General features: G+C 43.7%; 1 protein-coding gene and 1 pseudogene across 1 annotated transcript; both read left to right on the top strand.

The window, feature by feature from the left end:
- Positions 1-26,540, top strand: LOC122544092 (putative G protein-coupled receptor 139). Its single transcript, XM_087981695.1, has 4 exons — positions 1-126; positions 21,154-21,345; positions 22,211-22,304; positions 25,456-26,540. The coding sequence occupies exons 3-4, from the start codon at positions 22,295-22,297 to the stop codon at positions 26,388-26,390; spliced, it is 945 nt and encodes a 314-aa protein (XP_087837821.1). The 5' UTR covers positions 1-126; positions 21,154-21,345; positions 22,211-22,294; the 3' UTR covers positions 26,391-26,540.
- Positions 15,084-18,407, top strand: LOC148138379 (NACHT, LRR and PYD domains-containing protein 12-like; annotated as a pseudogene).

Here is a 26,540-nt window from a genome sequence, read left to right as displayed (position 1 = left end):
GTCCATTAGCCTTCCAGGACCAGACACTATCCGAGCAAGGGGATGTGATGGATAGCAGTTATAAGAAGGGGGGAAAGTCGCAGATACAGTCCCACAGATGGGTTAACTTCAGGAAAGGTAAGAGAGGTAGGCAATTAGTGCAACAGTCTTCTGTGGCTATCTCCATTTCAAACAAGTATGCTGTTTTGGAAAATGTAGGGGATGATGGATTCTCAGGGGAACGTAGCACGAACAGCCAATTTTCTGGTATTGAGACTGGCTCTAATGCGAGGAGGGGTATGTCGGAGTCCAAGAGATCAATTGTGTTAGGGAACTCTCTAGTCCGAGGTACAGACAGACGTTTCTGTGGCCAGCAGCGGAAAATCATAATGGTGTGTTGCTTCCCTGGTGCCAGGATCAAGGATGTCTCAGAGAGGGTGCAGAATGGCCTCAAGGAGGAGAGGTGCCAGCAAGAGATTATTGTACACATTGGAACCAATGACATAGTAAGGGAAAAAGTTGAGATTCTGAAGGGAGATTACAGAGAGATAGGCAGGAATTTTTAAAAAAGGAGGTCCTCAAGAGTAGCAATATCTGGATTACTCCTAGTGCTATGAGCTAGTGAGGGCAGGAATAGGGGGATAGAGCAGATGAATGCATGGTTGAGGAGCTGGTGTAAGGGAGGAGGATTCACATTTTTGGACCATTGGAATCTGTCTTGTGGTAGAAGTGACATGTACAAGAAGGACGGATTGCACCTAAATTGGAAGGGGACTAATATATTGGCAGGGAGTTATGTGAGAGCTACTAGGGAGGATTTAAACTAGTAAGTGGGGGGGGGGGGGCATTCAGAGATAGTGAGGGAAGAGATCAGTTTGAGACTGGTATAATTGAGAACAGACGCAAGTCAAACAGTCAGAGCAGGCAGGGACAAAGCAGAGAGCAAGGTAGGACTGATAAATTAAACTGCATTTATTTCAATGCATGAGGCCTAACAGGGAAGGCAGATGAACTCAGGGCATGGTTAGGAACATGGGACTGGGATATCATAGCAATTACAGAAACGTGGCTCAGGGAGGGCAGGACTGGTGGCTTACTGTTCAAGGATACTAATGCTGTAGGAAGGATAGAAAGCGAGGCAAGAGAGGAGAAGGTATGGCGTTTTTGATTAGGGGTGGCATTACAGCTGTACTGAGGGAGGATATTCCCGGAAATACATCCAGGGAAGTTATTTGGGTGGAACTAAGAAATAAGAAACGGATGATCACATGATTGGGATTGTATTATAGACCCCCAAATCTTAGCAGGACGTATACACTTAATGGTAAGGTCCTAGGGATTGTTGCTGAACAGAGACCTTGGAGTGCAGGTTCATAGCTCCTTGAAAGTAGAGTCGCAGGTAGATAGGATAGTGAAGAAGGTGTTTGGAATGCTTTCCTTTATTGGTCAGAGTATTGAGTACAGCAGTTGGGAGGTCATGTTGCGTCTGTATAGGATATTGGTTAGGCCACTGTTGAAATATTGCGTGCAGTTCTGGTATCCTTCCTATTGGAAAGATGTTGTGAAACTTGAAAGGGTTCAGAAAAGATTTACAAGGATGTTGCCAGGGTTGGAGGATCTGAGCTACAGGGAGAAACTGAACAGGCTGGGGCTGTTTTCCCTGGAGCGTCGGAGGCTGAGGGGTGACCTTATAGAAATTTACAAAAATATGAGGGACATGGATAGGATAAATAGACAAAGTCTTTTCCCTGGGGTCGGGGTGTCCAGAACTAGAGGGCATAGGTTTAGGGTGAGAGGGGAAAGATATAAAAGAGACCTAAGGGGCAATCTTTTCACGCAGAGGGTGGTACATGTATGGAATGAGCTGCCAGAGGATGTGATGGAGGCTGGTACAATTGCAACATTTAAAAGGCATCTGAATGGGTCCATGATTAGGAAGGGTTTGGAGGGATATGGGCCGGGTGCTGGCAGGTGGGACTGGATTGGGTTGGGATAACTGGTCGGCATGGCGAAGTTGTACTGAACGGTCTGTTTCCGTTCTGTACATCTCTATGACTCTCAGACTGTATGACAGAGATTTGCCATATTTGTATCTATCACTACCTTCTCTTTTAATCTCTATCCTGTTAACTTAACTTTGATGACAAAGTCACAACTTCTCAAGTTCAAATTATGTCTCTTTTTGCTCAGTTAAGAACATTCTTTCTTTTTGTTTTCTATTTCTCTCTTCTCTCTTTCACTCTGCCTTTCTTCTCTCTGTCTTTGCTCAACTAAGAACCTTTTTTTTGTGTTGTCTCTCTCTTCTCTCCTCTCTCTCTCTCTCTGTTTATCTTCTCACTCAATTTTCCTTAATTGTAATTTAAGTTTTTCTAACTTTACTGCACTTGTCTGTTTATCTGACACACCTAAGTGTTTGAGTGCTTACCTGAAAATTCCCACTTTACTTTCCTCGTTGGTTAAACCAAATTCCAGAGTTTAGTCTTTTCTTTTGTTTCTATACTTGCTTGGCAAATTTTGGAATCCTCTTCAAACCCCAGAACCTCTTTCACAATTTAAGGAGCCAATTCTCTTACTTTTAATTTTCCCAACCACAAGTCACTGATATTAAACAAATTGTCTCACCTACGTTTTGTTTAAAGATCTAGGACAGTAACCTGCAAGTGTTTCAATCTGCTGGGCTTTTCATGGAAACAAATCTACTCAAATTTGTCCAAACCTCAGTCTGGATCTGCCTTACCCTGTCCAAATCACAAATGTGAGACTCAAACTGTTAAATATCCAGTGAGGAGTCCCCAAAATGTTACGACATGGGGTAAAACTCTCTGCTAATTTAAACCGACACACAGAAAAGCCCACCTCATACCGTAATCTGCTAAATTTCGAAGGGCAAAGAACTGTCACAAATATCACTATTTTTACAAATTAACAATTTTATTCTTTAGGTACAAAACAGAACTTTAAATAATAAATATTTATAGCGGTTTTCTCTGAAACTTATTTCTACCTTACACTCTACAATGCAATAAATTCCCTCGTAAATTTATGGCAAATCAATTTCAAAGCCAGTTGTTGTCTTCAGATGTCGAACTTTTTTTCTGCAGATTTCTCTAGGTCGGCTTTGGTCTTCTGCTGTACAAATTTCTTATGGTCAGGTTCCTTTCAGAGAGCTATTCTGCTGGTTATGTTGGTGCTTGGCAGCTCTTTGCTGTTCTCCCCTGAACTGTTCAAAATGTCCAGTTTTGTACCCAAAATATTGGATCATTTCATCGCTTTGATGTCATCTCACACAGTAAAATTCAAATTCGATTGGAGTTTGGTATCTGGGGCATAATTTAAACTGATTGGCCGAATTTGAATTTGTTTTGTACCATAGTAACACAGCTGCAGATATTTGTTTCAACCAAATGTTACATTTTTGAATATTTCAGCACACTATGTGCCTCTCTAAGTCTGTACTAGCTTCCAGTATCTCTTAATGGTACAGTGCACACCTACATCTTCATAATATTTGGACACTGATCAGTAATGATCAAATTTCGGAACTGAATCATTGCCGTGAATGGCTTAATTCTGCTGCTATCTCTTACGTTCTTATGATCTTTTTGACAAGGAGTAAATAACACTTGATCCACACTTATCAGGCAATTACCATCATCAGCAAAAGAGATTCTGAACAACACCCTTTGATATCCAATGACAATGTCATCACTGAATCCACCACTATCCACATGCTGGGGGTTATCATTGACCCAAACCAGCCCTGGCTCAGCCGTAAAAGTATTGTTGCTGCAATAACAGGTCAGAGGCTAGGAATCCTGTTGCGAAAAACTCACCTCCAGGCCCTATGAAGCCTGTCCCATCATCCCCAAGGCCCAAGTCAGAAGTGTGCGGGAATACTCCCAACTTGCCTGGATGGGTGCACCTCCAACGACATTCAAGAAGCTCAATATAATCCAGGATCATGGCAAGTTTTGAAGAAAAGTCACATCAGACTCAAAACCTTTAAATTTATTTTCTTTCTCCACAGAAACTGCCAGATTTGCTGAGTTCATACAACATTTTCGTTGTTTATTGCAGATATCCAGCATGCGCAGTGGTTTACCTTCATTCTGAGATTTATCAGCCCACTTGATTGTCACCACATCCACAACCCTTCAGTCTGTTCCGCTCCCCCACTGTCACTCAGTAACAGCAGGGTGTACCATATACAAGACATATTTCAGCAGCTCACCAAGGTTTCTCAGACAGTTCCCTCTCACCCTCGCAGCCACTACTGACTAGGAGCAGCAGATGGATAGGAATGACACCACTTGCGAGTTCCCGTCAAGACACTCACCTTCCTGGCTTGGAAACACTTCACCGTTCCTTCAGTGTTGCTGGATCAGTTAAAGACATTTGGACAGCTCCAAGGAGAGGAAAGGTTCAGGGGGATATGGGTCAAATAGAGGGAAATGGGACTAGTTCAGTTTAGGAAACCTGGTCAGCATGGATGAGTGGGCCAAAGGGTCTGTTTCTGGGCTCTATGACTATGCGGGTGCTCTTACACCAAATGGTCTGCAGTGGTTTGAGAAGGCAGCTCACCACCACCTTCTGTAGTGTAACTCTCGATGGGGAATAACTGCTGACTCAGCCTGCTCTGTATTGGAACTAAATTATCTGTAAAACATTGATAAATCAACCTGCTTCAGCAGATGGAAGGAGGTAACAATAAAACTGAACTACTTGTGAAACCAACACGAACACATAGATTGGACATAACCAAAGCCAGGGAAAGTATGTCAGATTTCAATAAAGAATGAGGGAGTTGAGTTAAATGGCATTTACTTAAACATAACTGGATTTGACAACTTATCAATAATGCCAACAGCTGCAAGTATTGGGTAGTAAATACGTGCTAGCTGTAAGATTGCTGAGTATTTCATTCTGTCCCAGTCAGGGCTGTCTGTTCCTATGGAGTCAATGACCACCAAAATACATTAACATTGTCAACACAGTCTCATTTTATTTGGAAGCTAAATGTCCAGTGAGACAATAAATCTGGTTGAATCACTAATTACATTAGTTGCAGTAATCTGAACAAGCAGCAAAATAACCACTTTCCTCTGAGGGTTATTACACAGTGGAATCTATTTTTAAGAATAAAATGTAGCTAATTTCTTGCTAATTGGAATTAAATTTTATTGTCATGTGTACTCAAGTACAGTATTGCATGAGTACAGTGAAAACTGTACAATGGCACCATCCTATCTACAAAGGTACCTTGGTATAAAATCATAGGTACAAAGTGGAAAAATTAAGCAACAAATTTAAAAGTTAAATATTACCGTCTGTCTTAGCGTTAAAAAATATAAGGAAATAAAGTTAAAAGAATAATTTTGAAGTATTTTCAAAAGACAGAACAATGCGCTACACTTTTTAATAAAGTTATTCTGTGAGATGTAGTTTTTCCTTCATTACCGCCTTTTACCAACAAAACACTGAGACGGGTTTTCCAGTGTGTAGGATTGCTCTCGAGCCCATTTCCTTCTCATGAGAGAAGAGAGCTCTGCATTTTTTAGAGGAGGCTCCGTTCCATGTTACCCTCAGGAGTGTGGAGCCGTACTTCCATCCTGACAGACCTTTCCTGGCATAAAACAAGTGTGATTCGACAGTGCTATAACATCAAGGTGCCATGTGGGTCATGATATAGGGCACCAGGTTAATCAGGTACCAGGTGGTTAGGTGCCAAAGTGCCAGATATGTAGGGTGCCAACTGGTGAGGGATTAGAATACCAACGGGGATGTGAGTAGTGTCGTGATTGAGTTCCCTGATTGGGACTGTTAACCTGTTCCGATCAGGGAGACCTGGCTGACAGATATAAACAAGAGTGTTGGGGGTTCTGCTCACTCCAGGTATTGGCTCTGATCTAACTGGGTCAATGTCACGTACTATATCCTTGTAAATAAAGGGGTAGTTGGTGACAGGGTACCAGCCTTCGAGGAGTTATCCCATAGGTGGCAAGAATGAGATTAATGATGTAAGCAGGCAAAAGCACATGCGAACTGAAGCGCAAACTAGATGTCAATCAGGCTTTGTTACCAGGAAATGCAGCAAGTGGAGTTTCAGTTAAGGGTAGGACGATGGAAGTGAAGACACTCAGCAGGCTGCCGAGCTTGGAGGATACCACTTCAGTGAAGACAAATGCACAGCCTCATTCTGGACACTGAACATAGAACTGTACAGTACAGGAAAAATTAGATAATTAGATTACTTACAGTGTGGAAACAGGCCCTTCGGCCCAACAAGTCCACACCAACCCTCCGAAGAGCAATCCACCCAGACCATTCCTCTACATTTACCCCTTCACCTAACATTACGGGTAATTTAGCATTCACCTAACCTGCACATTTTTGGACCGTGGGAGGAAACTGGAGCACCCGAAGGAAAACCATGCAGACACGGGGAGAAATGTGCAAACTCCACACAGACAGTTGACTGAGGTGGGAATTGAACCTGGGTCCCTGGCGCGGTGAGGCAGCAGTGCTAACCACTGAGCCACAATACCGCCCATGGGCCCTTCAGCCCACAATGTGACACCAAACATGACGACAGACCTAATTAATTCCTTCCACCTGCCCTTGGTCGATATTCCTCTCTTCCTCACATATCCAAAAAAAACCCTGAGTTTTTCTAAACTCTCCTTATAGCTCATATCCTTTAATCCAGGCAGCATCCTGGTAAACCTCTTCTGCATCCTTCCAAAGCCTCCACATGTTTCATTAAAAGTGGCGGCCAGAATTGAACACAATACTCTTAAGCGTGACCTAATGAAAGGTTTGTAAAGTTGTAACATATAAAATTTTATCAAAGTGAACAAGATCATGAGAGGCATGACAGGGTGAATGCACTCAGTATTTTTCCCAGGGTTGGGGAATCGAGGACTAGAAGGCACCAGTTTAAGTTTAGAGGGGAAATAATAAGAGATCTTGAGGAGAAACTTCGGTTACACAGTGGTTAGTATGTATATGAAATGAGCTGCCAGTGGAAGGGGTGAGGCGGGTACACTAACAGCATTTAAAAGGCATTTGGTCAAACATATGGATCTGAAAATCTTAGAAGGATGCGGGCCAAGTTCAGGGAAATGAGATTAAAGTGAATGGACATTTTGATTGGCATGGAACAGTTTGTGCTGAAGGGCCTGCCTCGGTGTTGTATGACTCAATGACCCGAGAACCCTATATCATAATATTCTGACTCTTGTACTCAATTCTCTGACCAATAAAAGCAAGCACGCCATCTGCCTTCATTACAAACATATCTACTACAAACAGATTGGTAAGGTAACGAGTTTATTTTTTATTCCTTATTTTTGCAACAGTCTCTTTGGGAATTTGGAATAGTGGGAATGGAGGTTAGGGCAGTTGAGTGTTCCTCCTGCAGAATGTGGGAGGTAAGGGTCACCACTAGTGTCCCTGCTGACTACATCTGCAGGAAGTGCACCCAACTCCAACTCTTCGAAAACTGCGTTAGGGAACTGGAGCTGGAGCTGGATGAACTTCGGATCATTCGGGAGGCAGCGGGAGTTATTGAGAGGAGTTACAGGGAGGTAGTTACTCCTCAGGTACAAGACAAAAGGCAAATAGGTTACAGTCAGGGGACGGAAAGGGAACCGGCAGGCTGTGCAGGGATCCCCTGTGGCCCCTTCAACAATAAGTATACCATTTTGGATACTGTTGGGGGGGGGGGGGGGCGGGGGACTTACCAGGGTAAAGCAGTGGGGCACAGGGCTTTGGCACAGAGTCTGTCCCTGCTGCTCAGAAGGGAAGGGGGAAGAGGAGCAGAGCAGTAGTCATTGGGGACTCCATAGTTAGGGGGACAGATAGGAGGTTCTGTGGGGACGAGAGAGACTCACGGTCGGTGCCTTGCCTCCCAGGTGCCAGGGATCGTGATGTCTCTGATCGTGTTTTTGGGATCCTTAAGGGGGAGGGGGAGCAGCCCCAAGTCATGGTCCATATTGGCACCAACGACATAGGTAGGAAGAGAGATGGGGATTTAACGCAGAAATTCAGGGAGCTAGGATGGAAGCTTAGAGCGAGGATGAACAGAGTTGTCTCTGGTTTGTTGCCCGTGCCACGTGCTAGTGAGGGCAGGAATATGGAGAGGGAGGAGTTGAACACGTGGTTACAGGGATGGTGCAGGAGGGAGGGTTTTGGATTCTTGGATAATTGGGGCTCTTTCTGGGGTAGGTGGGACCTCTACAAGCAGGATGGTCTTCATCTGAACCAGAGGGTACCAATATCCTGCGGGGGGAATTTGCTAAAGGTATTGGGGTGGGTTTAAATGAATCCAGCAGGGGGATGGGAACCAAAATTGTAGTTCGAGTATAGAAAAGGTTGAGAGTAGGGATGTTCCAAAATCAAGTTTCAGGGACGCAAGGTGGCACCGGCAAGCAAGAAGTTGGTTTGAAGTGTGTCGACTTCAACGCCAGGAGCATCCAGAATAAGGTGGGTGAACTTGCAGCATGGGTTGGTACCTGGGACTTCGATGTTGTGGCCATTTCAGAGACATGGATGCAGCAGGGAGAGGAATGGTTGTTGCAGGTTCCAGGATTTAGATGTTTCAGTAAGAACAGAGAAGATGGTAAAGGGGTTGGGGGGGGGGGGGGGGGGGGGGAGAGGTGCGGTTGGTGTGTGTGTGTGGCATTGTTGGTCAAGGACAGTATTACAGTTGCAGAAAGGATGTTTGGGGACTCATCAATTGAGGTAGTATGGGCTGAGGTTAGAAACAGGAAAGGAGAGGTCACCCTGTTTGGAGTTTTCTATAGGCCTCCGAATAGCAAAGATGATTCTTGATAGGATTGAGAGAGACAGGGTAGTTGTCATGGGGGACTTCAACTTTCCAAATATTGACTGGGAACACTATAGTAGGAGTACTATAGATGGGTCAGTTTTTGTCCAGTGTGTGCAGGAGGACTTCCTGACACAGTATGTAGACAGGCCAACAAGGGGCGAAGCCACATTAGATTTGGTACTGAGTAATGAGCCCAGCCAGGTGTTAGACTTGGAAATAGGTGAGCACTTTGGTGATAGCGATCACAATTCTGTTATGTTTACTTTAGTGATAGAAAGGGATAGGTGTGTACCACTGGGCAAGATTTACAGCTGGGGGAAAGACAATTATGATGCAATTAGGCAAGATTTAGGAAGCATAGGATGGGGAAGGAAACTGCAGGGGATGGGCACATTAGAAATGTGGAGCTTATTCAAGGAAAAGCTACTGTGTATCCTAGATAAGTATGTATCTGTCAGGCAGGGAGGAAGCTGTACAGCGCGGGAGCCGTGGTTTACAAAGGAAGTGGAATCTCTGTTCAAGAGGAAGAATAAGACTTATGTTAGGATGAGATGTGAAGGCTCAGTTAGGGAGCTTGAGGGTTACAAGGTAGCCAGGAAAGACCGAAAGAGAGAGCTCAGAAGAGACAGGAGGAGACATGAGAAGTTGTTGGCGGATAGGATCAGGGTAAACCCTAAGGCTTTCTATAGGTATTTAAGGAATAAAAAAATGATGAGAGTAAGATTAGGGCCAATCAAGGATAGTAGTAGGAAGTTGTGTGTGGAGTCAGAGGAGATAGAGGAAGCACTTAATGAATATTTTTCGACAGTATTCACTCTAGAAAATGACAATGTTGTCGAGGAGAATACTGAGATACAGGCTACTAGACTAGGTGGGATTGAGGTTCACAAGGAAGAGGTACTGAAAATAGATATGTTCCCTGGGTCAGAACGAATTTATCCTAGGATCCTCTGGGAAGCCAGGGAGGAGATTGCTGAGCCTTTGACATTGATCATTAAATCACCATTGTCTACAGGAATCGTGCCAGAAGACTGGAGGATAGCAAATGTGGTTCCCCTGTTCAAGAAGGGGAGTAGAGACAACCATGGTAATTATAGATCAGTGAGCCTTACTTCAGTTGTTGGGAAAGTGTTGGGAAAGGTTATAAGAGATAAGATTTATAATCATCCAGAAAAGAATAATTTGATTAGGGATAGTCAGCACGGTTTTGTGAAGGGTAGGTCATGCCTCACAAACCTTATTGAGTTCTTTGAGAAGGTGACCAAACAGGTAGATGAGAGTAAACCAATTGATGTGGTGTATATGGATTTCAAGAAGGCATTCGATAAGGTTTCCCACAGTAGGCCATTGCACAAAATGCGGAAGAATGGGATTGTGGTTGATATAGCAGTTTGGATCAGTAATTGGCTTGCTGAAAAAAGCAGAGGGTGGTGGTTGATGAGAAATGTTCATCCTGGAGTCCAGTTACTAGTGGTGTACCGCAAGGGTTGATGTTGTCCACTGCTGTTCGTCATTTTTATAAATGACCTGGATGAGGGCATAGAAGGGTGGGTTATAAATTTGCAGATGACACTAAGGTCGGTGGAGTTGTGGATAGTGATGAAGGATGTTGTAGGTTACAGAGAGATATAGATAAGCTGCAGAGCTGGGCTGAGAGGTGGCAAATGGAGTTTAATGCGGACAAGTATGAGGTGATTCACTTTGGTTGGAGTAACCGGAATGCAAAGTACTGGGCTAATGGTAAGATTCTTGGTAGTGTAGATGAGCAGAGAGATCTCTCTGTCCAGGTACACAGATCCTTGAAAGTTGCCACCCAGGTTGACAGGGTTGTTAAGAAGGCATACAGTGTTTTAGCTTTTATTAATAGGGGGATCGAGTTTCTGGAACCATGAGATAATGCTACAGCTGTATAAAACTCTGGTGCGGCCTCACTTGGAGTATTGTGTACAGTTCTGGTCACCGCATTATAAGAAGGATGTGGAAGCTTTGGAAAGGGTGCAGAGGAGATTTACTAGGATGTTGCCTGGTGTGGAGGGAAGGTCTTACGAGGAAAGGCTAAGGGACTTGAGGCTGTTTTTGTTCGAGAGAAGAAGGTTGAGAGGTGACTTAATAGAGACATATAACATAATCAGAGGGTTAGATAGGGTGGACAGAGAGAGCCTTTTTCCAAGTATGGTGACGGCGAGCAAGGGGGGCATAGCTTTAAATTGAGGGGTGTTAGATATAGGACAGATGTCAGAGGTAGTTTCTTTACTCAGAGAGTAGTAAGGGTATGGAATGCTTTGCCTGCAATGGTCGTAGATTCGCCAACTTTAAGTACATTTAAGTCATCATTGGACAAGCATATGGACGTACATGGAATAGTGTGGGTTAGATGGGCTTCAGATTGGTATGACAGGTCGGCGTAACATTGAGGGCAAAAGGGCCTGTACTGCGCTGTAATGTTCTATGTACTTGCATGGCCACTTTCCAGGAGATATGGATGTGAACCCCAAAATCCCTCTGTATATCAATGCTGTTCAGGTACGTGCCATTAACTTTGTACTTTTCCTTATCATGTCATCTTCCAAAGTGCAGAATCTCACACTTACCTAGATTAAACTCCACCTGCAATTTCTCTGCCCATATTTGCAACTGATCAATAGCCTGCTGTATCCTTCTACACTATCTACAACTCCACTGATCTTTGTATTATCTGCAAACTTACTAACCCACCCATCTTCATTTTCATTCTCGTCATTAATATCTATTACAAATAGCAGAGGTCCCAACATGGATCCCTGCGAAACACAGCTAGTCACAGACTTCCAACTTGAAAAACACCCTTCCAACACTACACTCTGCCTTCTATGGGAAAGTGTTAAAAATAAGCCCGGTCCAACATCAATACCTCCACTTCTAAGGGAAAGCCTATTCTGAATCCACACGGCCATATCACTGTGGCTGCGATGCATCTTAATCCTCTGGATGAGCGTACCTTGAGGGACCTTGCCAAAAGCCTTGCAATATTCCATGTAGACAACATCCAATGCTGTCCTCTCATTAATCCCTTATACTGAGCAGAGGGACTCCAGGTCAGCTCATACCAAAACCCCAAAACAAAGCCAAACCTCGTCCAAGCTGTTAAGATTTTCTTCAGGATTGGAGCCAGCAAGCCATTGTAACTGCTGCCGGGTTGCAGACTTATGACAGTGGCAGAGTCCCACTCGACCTGAAGTGAGTAAGAGAACCGGTAAGCTGGAATCCAGGAGAGTGCACACCCTGGAAAGCCCACCAACAGTCGGCTTGGAACAGAGAAACCGCTTAGCAACATCCAAATCTGAACCAATCAAATTAAACATCTGGTAAAATGGTCACCTGGTTCTCATGGAGGTGGATACCAGCACAGCTGTATCAGTGATTGTCGAAACAATCCTTATCCAAGTTCACTCAGAACTTCAATGTTGAACTTCTGAGTGAACTTTGATAAGTTTTGAAGTTGTCCCCTTAATCTCTAAATACTCCCCCGGATAGATTCTCAGTTTAGCTGAAGTCTTACAACTTCAATGTTGAAGTTCTTGTAAGACCTCGGCTAGACTGAGAATCTATACGGGGGAGTATTTAGAGATTACGGGGACAACTTCTGTTCTGATCTCATATGAGATGCAACTGGTTCAGTTTCCACTGATTGTAGTAGAAGACTCATTCCCAAGGCTGATGGGGGAAAATTGGCTGAGAAAGATTCACTTTGATTGGCTCAGCATTTCTCGATTAGAAAATGGCTTCTTGATTGAAGTCCGAATGAAATACCCAGAGGTTTTTCAGGAAGGTCTAGGGATTACCAAAGGAGGCAAGTCCACCTTGCATGTTAACCGGGAAGCAATTCAGTGATTCTGCAAGCAGTGCACAGTGTCATTTGCCTTACTGGGAAAAACTGAGGGCAAGATCAGGAGGCTGGAAAGGGAAGGAGTTGTCAACTCAGTACAGTTTGCAGAATGGACTGCATTGGCTGTACTGGTTATGAGGCCCCAATGGGTCGATTTGCTGGTGTAGGATTTTAAACAAGCCATGCATAGATTCTCATAGCTGGATAAATACCTAATCTCTCACTGTAAAAGGCAGCATTTTATTATGAGTCACAAGAATAATTGTCTCAAGCAAAGGTTGAGACTCAGTTAAACGAGGATTTTAATGGTATTTTCATAGTCTCAATATTTTTGTTTATTGTGGATGGCTATCCAAAGTGCTTAGATGTATAATTTGTCAAACTCTGTGATGGTGATTGGAAGGTGCGAGCATCGTTTGCAATTCACAGACACCCGGATGTATTGGTCACGGACAATAGGATGTCATTTTCCAGCTGGAATTTCCAGTATTTACTCAAGTCGAATGGAATTCAGCATGTTCAGACATCTCCTTAACATCCACCGTCCAATGGTCTGGCAGGAAGAGCAGTCCAAACATTGAAGGCAGGTTTAAAGGAACAGCCAACAGCTTCATTTGAAACTAAACTGTCCCAGGTCTTGTTTAATTAATGGACCACCCCTCACACAACAACAGGGATAGCTCCAGCAGAGTTGCTGATGGGGAGAATATTCCACACCAGGCTTAAACCTGATATTCCCAGATGTGTGTGTGTGTGTAGGATGAAACAGCATCAGGAACACCAATACCAGCCACAGGGGCAGGAGTAAAACATGTCTGTCCCCTCAGAACAGCCAGAAAGGCTGTCAGAAACCATGGGTTGTCCCCCTCTGTCTAGCATTGAAGGAAACTCATGAGTCTGAGATGGATGCAGCTTCGATACCATTACCACCCCAAGAAGAGGAGGAAACTCTCCTGAGATGCTCCGGGAGCAAGAGACTAGTTACGTTCCAAGACACATCACTCGGGTCCTAGTCAGTGTCAGAGGAAGCAGGGCTGGGGTGAAAACGTCCAAGCAGAAGCCACAGAGAACGAGCAGCTGTACATTCGCAGATTGGTGGGAGATTAATGTCATCATTGGAACAAGGGCCAGGTGGATCACATTGACTATGAGATCCTTGACTGAGACTATTAACCTGGGCTAATCAAGGAGCCATGGCCGGCTGAGCTAAACCAGAGATTGTCTCTGCCGAGTGCCTGTCCCTCTTCTGCAGTGATATTCAAGGCTGGGTGTCCTTGGAGAGGGAGAATATGGTGTCCACCAATGCTCTCGATGCCTTTAGGGAGGGGTTGTCACTACAGGGGTAGAATGCTTTTTGTTTCATCTTTACCCTCCACTTTCACATTCTTTTCTCACGTAGGCCCCGCCCTTGATGGGCTTTGCTTGTTAATGGTTCCTGGTCACATGGGTGTTTTTCCTGGTGGTGGAATTATAACATAAAGTTCTTGCACAATGGTAACTTTTTTTTAACTGCATCTGTACACACACAAAAACACACACAGCGACAGGTACACCAATGCTGTGGTGGAGGTATCAGCACTACTTATGTACAGAGCTCATGTAGGAGATGAATTAACAAAATAGAAAAGGATAATAAAGAAAACAAAACAGAAGGGCCTCCTCACTTTGGGCACTGGTTTTGAGTTGGCTGGTTGGAGCCCTTATACTGTGTTCTTGTAAATAAAGGGTGACTTGCTGAAAGGGTACCAGCCCCTGGACAGTTATTTGTGTGTAAAATGAATGCATTCCATTGTTATGAATGAGAATTGATTGGAAATCTGAACTGGAGTAACAGAGAACAGTCAGTTGTGTGTTGGCAGATTGAGTCTGCCGGGTGCCACAAAGAAGGAATCGAAATCCACAACTGTTATTAGTCAGTTATAAGAGCACAAATTACCAGGTCAGTGTATTTGCTTTGGGCGAAGATGCAGCCATTGGAGCTAGGCCAGCATTGATAGCCCGTCCATAGTTGCCCCTTGAAGGTGAGGTCCTGCTGCTTCTTGTCCACTTGCTGCTAGACTCCCCCACAATGCCCTTCGGGAAGGAGTTCCAGGATATTGTCACATTGACAGTGAAGGAACAGCAATACATTTCCCAGTTTAGATGGTGAGTGACTTGGAGGGGAACGTGCAGGGTGCAGTGTTCCCACGTATCTGCTGCCATTGTCTGTATGGAAGTGATCATCGGTTTGGAAGGTGCTGTGTGAGGATAGTCAGTGAATTTCTGCAGTGTATCTTGTAGCTTTTAAACACTGCTGCTGCTGAGTGTTAGGGGTGGATGGGTTGGATGTTTGTGGATGTGGTAAGGATCGAGCAGGTTGCTCTAACTTGGATGGTTTCAAGCTTCTTGAGTATTGTTGGAGCTGTACCCATGCAGGTAAGTGGATTAAGGGGCGTCAATATAAGACTAAGATGAGGAGGAATTCCTTCCTCAGGGGCTTGTGAGACTTTTGAACTCTTAGTGTTAAAGAGCTGTGAGGGAACACTGCTTATGTATGTTTCTGGCGGAGAGAGAAAGATTAGATTCCCTACAGTGTGGAAACAGGCCTTTCGGCCCAACCAGTCCACACCGACCCTCCGAAGAGTAACCCACCCAGACCCATTTCCCTCTGACTAATACATCCAACACTATGTAATTTAGCGTGGCCAATTCACTTGACCTGCGCATCTTTGGACTGTGGGAGGAAACCGGAGCACCCAGAGGAAACTCACGCAGACAACGGGAGAATGTGCAAACTCCACACCAAGGCAGTCGACCAAGGCTGTAAGTGAACCTGGGACCCTGGTGCTATGAGGCAGCAGTGCTAACAACTGAGCCACCATGCCTCCCATGAACAGTGGGGAAGTCAAAGGCAGGAAAGTAGATGTGAGGGATGCCATATTAACCATGATCCTTTTGAAAAATGGAGAAGACTTGAGAGCGCGAATGGCCTCCTCCTGGTCTTATAGACCGTCTACTCAATAGCCCACTGAGCCACCAAATGTCACACAACCCTTGTTAGAGAGGAATGACTGAAGGCAACCACTTGACACACAGTTTCATTCCAGTTATCAAATAGGTTATTTTACAGACAGTGGGGAATGAGTCGCTGGGTTCACGTGTGCTCATCCACTCAGCAAAGGAGATCATGCACTTCATTTACTTTTCCTTCAGCACATCCTGGCTGGGTCAGGATTCCTGCACAATGAGTCTCAGTGGTCAAGAATTTTCTTCATAATTACTGTAAGTCCTCAGTATTTCTTTCACAGTGCATCTTGGTGCTGTGTCTCAAAGTTCAGGAAGCTGGTCAGATATGGTGAGGTAAGTGGCCATCCACTGTGTGTTTTACTTAATGTGCCCGGACATAAACAGGAGAAAGTAACAATAATTGTAGACATGAACTGAAGCCTCAACTGTTATTTTATAACAGCTTCAACAAAACAAAATGCAAGGCACATCAAGACAGAGATTCGGGGATGTTGACAATGGGATAGTTTCAATGGGCAGTGGGAGATGATATAAAACAATGGGAACAACTGCACAATTTTTGAGAAGATTTGTAGCTCAGGTTGAGATTCTGGATGTAGGTTTGCTCGCTGAGCTGCAAGGTTCATTTCCAGACGTTTTGTCACCCTACTAGGTAACATCTTCAGTAGGCCCTCTAGGCGACTTTATTTCAATGAGCCAACATACACTGAAGCACAGAGGAACTACGCAAAGCAGAGGAAAATCATCTATACTGTGTATTCAAAAAGAATGGTACCCAATGAACACAGTCCGCCAATTTCTCAGCAACAAACCCAACCAAGCAGATAAAACATGTCCAGAAACCCTAGCCTCACTCCTCTACATCAAAGACATCTCAGAACTTACTGCCAGACTGCTCAGACCCCTTGGCATCATGGTAGCCCACAAACCCACCAACACACTAAAACAGCAGCTAATGAACTTGAAAGACCCTATACAGACAAAAAGCAAAATTAATGTCATATACAAAATACAGTGCAAGAACTGTAACAACTACTACGTTGGACAAACAAGCAAAAACCTAGCCACCAGCATACATGGACACCAATTAACCACAAAACGACATGACCGTTTCTCACTAGTATCCTTACATACAGATAACGAAGAACACCACTTTACAAAATTATGAGAGACATTGATAGGATAAATAGACAAAGTTTTTTCCCTGGGGTGAGGGAGGCCAGAACTAGAGGGCATAGGTTTAGGGTGAGAGGGGAAACATATAAAAGGGACCTAAGGGGCAACTTTTTCACGGAAAGGGTAGTACGTGTATGGAATGAGCTGCCAGAGGAAGTGGTGGAGGCCGTTACATTTGCAATATTTAAAAGGCATTTGGATGGGTATATGATTTGTGTGAAATATCCCACATTGTGTGCAGTCTTATAAAAGGGCAGTTGCTGAAAGGCTGCTCAGTGTTGGGAACAAGTTCCCCATGGAAACTGCAGACTCTTGGGAAAGTCAGATTAAATTGAGTTGTCGATATCCTGGGCTTCAGTGCAGACACAATGAAACAACATTCTCATAGCTGCTCTGCAGCTGGACGGTTTGCTTCAGATTTTATTGAGCAGGATGAGAAATTAGACACCATTTGCCATCATCCTCGCTTCTGCTCGGTTCTATGTTCAATACTGGAAGCCCAGCAGAAAGAAGGAGCCCAGATACCAGCATTCACAACCTGTACAAGGGTGTTCCTCACTTATGTCACTTGTCTTTTGAAGAAATGTTTATATGATGATGTTAATGCTCACAATATGCTTCTGAGATCGGGTAGCTTAGCCTACTGGGGAATTTGCAATAAAATCTTTGTATTTAAAAGTGGCCAATTCCATCAGCACAAGCTCCCTATTTCCAATTGGGTCTCGGGATTTATGATAGAAATTCAAGACAATGATGGTATTGGCTACATGTTCACTCATCCCATTTTGAAGGATTTTGTTGCTGCCCTGTTTAAATGTCAAAGTACACCAGCTGACCAAGTGAAAAAAATATTTACTGAATGGCACAACTGCACGGACGACAGGTTTAAATTTGTTTCCCGTTGTTTCATTGGCCTCTCATCACCAAATTCAGTTAAACAGATTGGGTTTTACTGGGAAGAAGTCCACTCTGAAACAGCTTCAAATGTATCAGACTGGCCGAAAGAAAAAAATCACCAGTTATGTGCAGAACTTGGAAAGTGAGAGAAACCAAAAAGGTCTCCTTGAAATATTGTATTGTCTCCTTGAATTTGGAGATGCCACGCTCATAAAAGATGTCTTAACTCCAATGAAGACATTACGATTCACAAAGTGCCCTCTTAAAACCTTTGACTGTACGGTTCTGTCAAAAGCCTTAATGATGGTTCAGGAGATTGAGGAGCTGGATCTGGATAGTTGTGGGATAGGAAATGAGGGCATCCACCAGCTGGAGTCAGTGTTACATAAATGTGAAGTACTCAGGTAATGTAACACCATTGTTTAATAACATTGTAACATCATAATGTGATGGAGCAGTATCTGGAGCAATATCTATAAATAACTCATGTTACATTAAACAAGGATAGGATCTCGTCACACCATTCATGGAATCATGATGACATAAAATCACGAAACATAATCAAACCATCGGTATAATACCATCTTGTGCAATGATCTGTCAGTAAACAGATCTTAATATAAAATCTGAATACACACTGAAAAGACATTTTGCTTCTTTGAATTAATCAGTCAGTCTCCCCTTTTGCACATTACCCATATCTGTAGAATTATTGAGGCGGACATTTTATCTGGTCCGTCTCAGACTTCTCACTCCACTTCCTAGAACTCTCCATTTCTATCTCGGGCGACCGAATCAACACGGGCATTTACTATAAACTGACCAACTACCACACCTATCTGGACTACACCTCCTCCCACCCTGCCCCCTGTAAAAACGCCATCCCATATTCCCAATTCCTTCGTCTCCGCTGCATCTGCTCCCAGGAGGACCAGTTCCAATACTGAACAACCCAGATGGCCTCCTTCAAACACCGCAATTTCCCACCAGACGTAATTGACGATGCTCTCCACTGCATCTCCTACACTTCCCGCTCCACCACCCTTGAGCCCCGCCTCTCCAACCGCCACCAGGACAGAACCCCACTGGTCCTCACCTACCACCCCACCAACCTCCAGATACATCGTATCATCCTTTGTCATTTCCGCCACCTCCAAACGGACCCCACCACCAGGGATATAGTTCCCTCCCCTCCCCGTTCAGTGTTCCAAAAAGACTTCTCCCTCCATGACTCCCTCGTCAGGTCCACACCCCCCACCAACCCAACCTCCACTCATGGCACCTTCCCCTGCAACCGCAAGAAATGCAAAATTTGTGCCGACATCTCCCCCTCACTTCCCTCCAAGGCCCCAAGGGATTCTTCCATATCCGCCACAAATTCACCTGCACCTCCACACACATCATTTACTGCATCCGCTGCACCCAATGTGGCCTCCTCTATATGGGGGAGACAGACCGCCTACTTGCGAAACGCTTCAGAGAACACCTCTGGGACACCCGGACCAACCAATCCAACCACCCTGTGGTTCAACATTTCAACTCCTCCTCCTACTTCATCAAGGACATGCAGGTCCTTGGACTCCTCCATCGCCAGACCGTAGCAGCACAACAGCTGGAGGAAGAGTGCCTCATCTTCCGCCGAGGAACCCTCTAACCACAAGGGATAAACTCAGATTTCTCCAGTTTCCTAATTTTCCCTCCCCCCCCCACCTTGTCTCAGTCCCAACCCTCGAACTCAGCACAACCTTCCTAACCTGCAAACTTCTTCCTGATCTCTCGGCCCCCACCACAACTCCGGCGTATCAGCCTCACCTTATCACCCTCACCTTAACCTTGTTCCACCTATCGCATCTTCAACACCCCTCCCCAAGTCCCTCCTCCCTACCTTTTATCTTAGCCCGCTTGGCACACTTTCCTCATTCCTGAAGAAGGGCTCATGCCCGAAACATCGATTCTCCTGCTCCTTGGATGCTGCCTGATCTGCTGCGCTTTTCCAGCAACACATTTTCAGCTCTGATCTCCAGCATCTGCAGTCCTCACTTTCTCCCGGACAATAAAACAGTACTGTATTTGGAAGACGGGCATGTGTGATGCCAAAGTGTATAACGCTGTTCTCAGCGATGCTGGGTAATGGGATGAGAATAATGAGGGGGGTGTTTATGGGATAGTTTAATCCGCAAACTTTGTGATTAGAAAATAACACCCGGTGGCATTATTTGGTTAGACATGACAAGATTTTGACTACCTTGTTGGTCATTTTTGAACAGTCACCAGAACAGGAGTCGGCCATTCAGCCCCTTGACCTGTTCTGCCATTCAAAGGCTGATCCGTGTCCTAACTCCACAAAGCTGCCTTTGGCCCATATTCATTAGTATCTTTGTTCAACAAAAATATATGTAACTCCAATTTAAAATCAACAACTATTCCACTGCCGTCTGTGGAACAATGTTACAAAACTCTCCCAACCTTTGTGTGTAGAAGTGATTCCTCACATCTTTCTTGAACAGTCTGGTCCTAATTCTCAGATTACATATTGCTCTAGAATACTCTATCAGCGGAAATCGTATCTTGGAATTTTTTTTTTCCTGAGCATCTACCTCTAGGCCATTAACACATCTGAAAAGAAGCGAGACTTCCAATAAAATGCCCTGGTGAAGCCCAACTAAACCTTGCCTTCATACCATTAAAAACCCATCAGGATTGTTTGCTGTTCCCTTTTACTCTCTAGCTTGGATTTGAAGATTCTTCTGTCCTTTCGTGTGATTAACTTTGTTCAGCCATCCATTGTGTCGCGCATTATGCAACACGATTTTCTTGAGTGTCACACATTCTAAATCCAGCCTTTACAATTACAATTGAGTGAAGAATCTGTACCGTCTGAGGCTCAGTAATATTCCCACAAAAACAAATAGACACAAGCCTTGAAACTCAATTAAATTTTATCTCATTTCTTCCCATCCCACATATCCAAACCACCAGTACCAAAACACACCTGTGAACATTTCCAATCCTACTAATTTTTCCCTATGAATTATTTCCTTTTTATTCTTTGTCAGTCTCAACATGAATAACCTGGGAGATTTGGGAGTGACACATCTCTCTGCCATTCTGAAGAACTTATTATGCAAATTACAGACATTGTCGTAAGTAATTGAATCAAACAATGCAAGTTATTTATCAACACAAATTTTAATGTACGTGTTAGTAATTCTCAGCAAATGTTACACTTCCATTTCTACTATTCTAGTATTAATTTAGACATACGAACAGCTGATAAAAGAACAATTACAATTAACTTGGCAGTTTAATGTGATTGCTTGCAAGTTGGCCTTTATTTTAACATTTTCCTCTGTGAGTGTTACTGGGAATGTAATTTGTGTTTTTCCTTCAATCAACGCAGTTTAAAATCGAATAATCTCACAGATGGCTGCGTGGAAATCTTAATCTCTATTCTTCGTGAAAATACTGTGCTGTTAAAAATGGACATCAGCAATGATGATCTAAATGGTGACCATGCCAACAGGCTGACAGATCAATCTGTTCCTGCACTATGCCAGTTCATTCAGAGTTGCACACAAATGATTGAAATCAAGTGAGTTTGTAATTTAAATGTTTTTCCATAATTTGCACAATAAACACAGGTCGAAGAGAGCCCCAACAGTGAGGAAGCAAGCTGTTCAGCCCAACCCTCCGAAGAGTATCCCATCGAGACCTATTTCCCTACCCTATTGCTCTGTATTTACACCGACTATTGAACCTAACCTCCAAATTCCTGAACACTATGGGTGATTTAGCATGGCTAATTCACCTGAACCTGTACATTTTTGGATTGTGGGAGGAAGCCTAAAACCTCGAGCAAATCCACAGAAACACAAGGAGAATGTGGAAACTCCACACGGACCGTTGCCATGGCTGGAATCGAGCCCAGGTCACTGGCCCTGTGAGGTAGCAGTGCTAACCACTGAGCCACTGTGCTGCCCTGATGATTTGATATTTAAGAAGTGTACCACCTCAGACAACAGTAACTGAAGGGTAACAGGCGTTTTGCAAGCCTAACATAAAAGCCGAGAAAATATTCTCAGACATCTCTGTCAACTTTAACAGTTTTTCACAAGGACACATACAATACTGATTTAAACTTAATTCTTGATGCTTCACTAGCATACAATCAGTCTCACAAATAGTTCCCCTGCCAAATTTGGTCTCAATCAGATTGGGATATTAGGGCAGCATTAATGTGTTGGAGTGAAGGGTCTGTTCCCATGTTGTCTAAGTCTATGACTCTAAATCACAAGTAGGAAATCTCAATAGCTTTATCCTCAGCAGTTGGGTGTCACTCATTGATAAATACAATAGTTTTCAAAGTGGCTGTAAAAAAAATTAAAATTGTAACGTCTTAAGCATCATCATTATGAGAAGCTACTCCTTATTGATAATTATTGCAATTTATTTTTCAGCTTGAAGAACAATCTATTCTCTGCGAAAGGACTGAAAAGGTTGAAGTGGATTCATGCATCAAATGATTTAACTGTAATAACAGAATGAAAGAGGGTGAATAAATTATTTTCTCATGATTTGGTCCGCATGGTGGGGGGATGCTCATTAGAATCAGTCCAGTTACGGAAGTGCATTTCGGGACTTGTACCACAGACTGGAAATAGCCTGTGTGTGTCAAGGGAAGAGATACAAAATCAACCGTCTCACTGTCTCCTTTCTCAGTCTCTGGATCCCGAAGAGTCCCGACAGAAATCCATCAAATCTGTTGCTCCTTTTAAAAATGTCGATACACTGTCCTCACTGTTCAATACTCCACTTCCTGTCTTTGTAGAACATAATTCCAACTTGGTGAACACTTGACTAAGCACTTGTGTTCATTCAGGAAACATGACAATAACAGCCCAATTGAGTCACATTGTCATTGTCCATCTCACCCTCACTCTGATCTGTCTGCTCTCAGTCTTCGAAGGCTCAAACACATGTGACGTTTTATTTTCAGCTCTTTGCAATGTGTTGGGGTGACATTGAGGGCCAGCATTTTATCATGTGGTAACTCCTCCCACTGGGGGCAACTGGTGCTGGTAAATTTTCCACGGTACGACAGAGGCACTGGGAGCTCTAGTGGGAGTGGCAGTGATCCTTTCTTTGAGCCAGGAGACCTGGGGTCCCGAACCATCTGCTCTAACTGGTGTAATAACATCTCTGATCAGCATGACTGAAAAGTTGTGGATATAAGAACCAAGAGGCACAGCCACTGGTTAGCAGCATGATATTATGAGGAGTTAAAACGTGAGCTGTCTGTGACAAAAGACCTTATTCTCCAATTTATGTTTCAGGGACAGGAATATTAAGACAAGTGCTAACTCCAGAAATGAACTGGATGTATTCCCAAGGAGGGAGGGGCTTACTGGGTGGCATTTCCAAAGACCAGCAATTATCATAGAGTAACAGAGATGTACAGCATGGAAACAATCCCTTCCGCCCAACTCGTCCATGCCGACCAAATATCCCAAGCTAATCAAGTGCCCTTTGCCAGCACTTGGCCCATACCCCTCGAAACCTTTCCTGTTCATATAGTCTTCCAGATGCCTTTCAAATGTTGCAATTGTACCAGCCTCCACCACATCCTCTGGCAGCTCATTCCATACGCCCCTTAGGTCCCTTCTATACCATTCCCCTCTCACCTTAAACCTATGTCCTGTAGTTCTGAACCACACTCTCACACCAGGGAAAAGACTACTTTTCCTATCCATGCCCCCTTATAGACCTCTATAAGGTCACCCCTCAGCCTCCGATGGTCCAGAGAAAACAGCCCCAGCCTGTTCAGCCTCTCCCTGTAGCTCAAATGTTCCAACCCTGGCAACATCCTTGCAAATCTTGTCTGAACTCTTTCAAGTTTCACAACATCTTTCTGATAGGAAGGAGACCAGAATTGCACACAATATTCCAACAGTGGTCTGTACATTCTGTACAGTCACAACATGACCTCTTAACCCCTATACTGAATACTCTGACCAATAAAGGAAAGCATACCAAACGCCTTCTTCACTATCCTATCTTGCTGCGACTCCACTTTCAAGGAGCTATGAACCTGATAGTGACAACAGTAAGATTGTATAACCAAATAATTTTATAAACCCTGACACCAGCTGAACAGCAAAACAGCTTCAGGATCTGTTTGGAAAATGCAAATTCAGTGTGTTCAGCTAAAACAGGAATGCAATCAGCTCTGCAAGCCTTGAAACAAGAGTTTATAGTCTACATTTAGAACCCTGACTTGCACATGAGTATCATGTGGCCAGCCTGCATGCTTTCTGGGGTGAAGAGTTTCATAAAAGGTACAGTGCTATAGTCAGTAATCGTAGTACTCATGTGGTAAGTTCACATTAAAAAATATATAGTTTAAAAATTTACTTAGGCTATGCTATATTTGTAAGGCTAACTATTTTTGTTTTGATTTTACTGATATTTTGTGGTTCACCCGTGCCTCTTTCCCAAAAGCCCAATTACTTATATTGCACAATTTTCTAATACACCAAGTTGCATGAGAACTGCATTATAGAACTACCTGTAAAGGAAAGCATTTATTTGGAAGCACTAGCTTTCAGAGCACTGCTCCTTCATCCAGTAGCTGTGGAGCTGGACTATAAGAAAATTTATAACAAGAAAGATGAGTGTCATGATGAATACTTCCAAATAAACCTGTTGGACTATCACCTGACATTGCATGTTTTAACTTTGTCCACCAACCCCAGTCAAACACCAATTCATCCCAATGTGTAAGGAGAGCAAAACTGCATATCCCTCCACTGGTAGTTTTTGTCCACACCTGGAGGATTTGCAACACATGCCTATCATTTACTCCAGTCCACATGGGGAACACACCCACAATCGCAGTCACCGCTGCTGACTCCATGGTGTTGCCTGTTTGTTTTGTTTGATTCGATTAATTGTGTTGTGTCAGATGTGATTTATACCATTAGTGGGGCAAAAGCAGGAGGGTTAGATACATCATTGTTTCAAGTGTCACTTGTACTGGAGGGACGTGCTGACCCCTATTCCAAATGTAAGTGACTGAGAGGCTGACATGGTCAGCTCAAGTTGAAGTGAAGCATATCATTAAGCAGAGGGCCTCAGTCATTACTTGTATTGTGGGATCGAGTTATTCACAGGTTTGTTCGGATTGATGTCACTGCCTGGTCTGAAACTGTCTCCTCATTTAGAATATGGGGTCTCTGGGTTGTAATGATCAGGCTCCAATTGGCTGTTGTCATTCATCCCTTAGGAACAGATTTAGCAGGTGCACAGGGGTATTTAATTTTCTCAGTAAACACCGTTGTAATATTGTCTTCAACATTCTGATGTTTCATGCATAACAACCTACTTAAGTCCATGTGTTGCTCAATCATAATTATTACCAGCTATAATTATAAATGATTGACTCTCAGGAGGATTGAAGCATCTATAAACACAGGTTTCGCCATTAACCAGAAGCTTAGAGCTAACATAGATCTTTTCATCCTCATAAAATGGGACAGTCAGTTATTCTGTTGATAAAAACAACTTACTACCCGATTCTTGCTGCCTTTGGTATTCCTGGTGAGCATTTCGAATTCACTGTTGCCAGTATCATGACTAATGCGAATTAATAGATTTTTTAACAAGATATTTGAGTAATTGTGCTTCTATTTCTTTATTTCTACAGCAAACCTGATGACGATTGTGATTCTTTTCAAAGGAAACTGTGGCCTTTCCAAGTGTATCTCTGTCTACATGGTAGCCATGGCAACAGCAGATCTATTGGTGATGCTCATCAATGTGATGCTATATCACATTTTCACCTTTCATTTTCCATTTTCATTATTGGCCTTAACTCCCATTTGCAAGATAATTTTATATTTAACCTCCGTCACCATCGACTTGTCCGTTTGGTTCACCGTCAGCTTCACATTTGACAGGTTTGTAATTATCTGCTGCCAAAAGCTTAGAACAAGCCATTGCACCCAGAAAACTGCAGTGACCGTTACAGTATCATTCTGTGTCATGATGGGGATAAAGAACATTCCATTTCTCTTTGCATTTGAACCTCAGCAAATCATCAATAAGATGCAGTGGGGTTGCAGGACAAGGGAAAGCTTCTTCTCTTCACCACCAGGGGCAGCCTACACCTGGTTTCATGTTGCCTGGGTTGTCTGGCTTCCCTTTACATTCATCATACTGTTTAACTCTCTGACAATCAGACGGATCTTGGTCGGCAGCAGAGCCCGCAGTGGACTGAGAGGGACACGTGGGAAGAATCATCAAGACCTCGAGATAGAGAACCGAAAACATTCCATCCTTTTACTCTTTGCCGTATCAGGCAGCTTCATCCTGCTGTGGCTGATGGCAGTTGTTAGTTTTGCAATAACTGGATTAGTTAACACCTCTTTTTACCGAGGTGATCGCTCCAATCCTAGATACATCATCACTGAGGCTGGAAATATGCTGAAGTTTTTGAGTTCCTGCCCTAACACTTGCATTTATGCAGCAACCCAGAGGAAATTCAGAGAGGAACTGAAGGAAGTATTTAAAGATTTATGGAGACTGAGATTCAAGACTTTTTCTAAACTGAAGACATGCAAACTAAGATTCCCTCTGTAAGTTTAGACTGCAGTTTCAGTTTAGTTTCTGACTGAGGCTGGGTCTCTCTCTGTCTTTCACATTAACATGCACATGGATAGCAGTGAGTTGGGGGGGGGGGGGGGGGGTGCCTAGGTTACATTATTATTGTTTACATCAGGATTAAACCTC

This window comes from Chiloscyllium plagiosum, unplaced genomic scaffold (assembly GCF_037043375.1).
Source record: "Chiloscyllium plagiosum isolate Xiang-an unplaced genomic scaffold, Cpla_swu_hap1 HiC_scaffold_40, whole genome shotgun sequence".
Classification (NCBI taxonomy): Eukaryota; Metazoa; Chordata; class Chondrichthyes; order Orectolobiformes; family Hemiscylliidae; genus Chiloscyllium; species Chiloscyllium plagiosum.
Note: the sequence above shows the minus strand (reverse complement) of the source record. Positions and strands in the feature narration are given on the sequence as shown.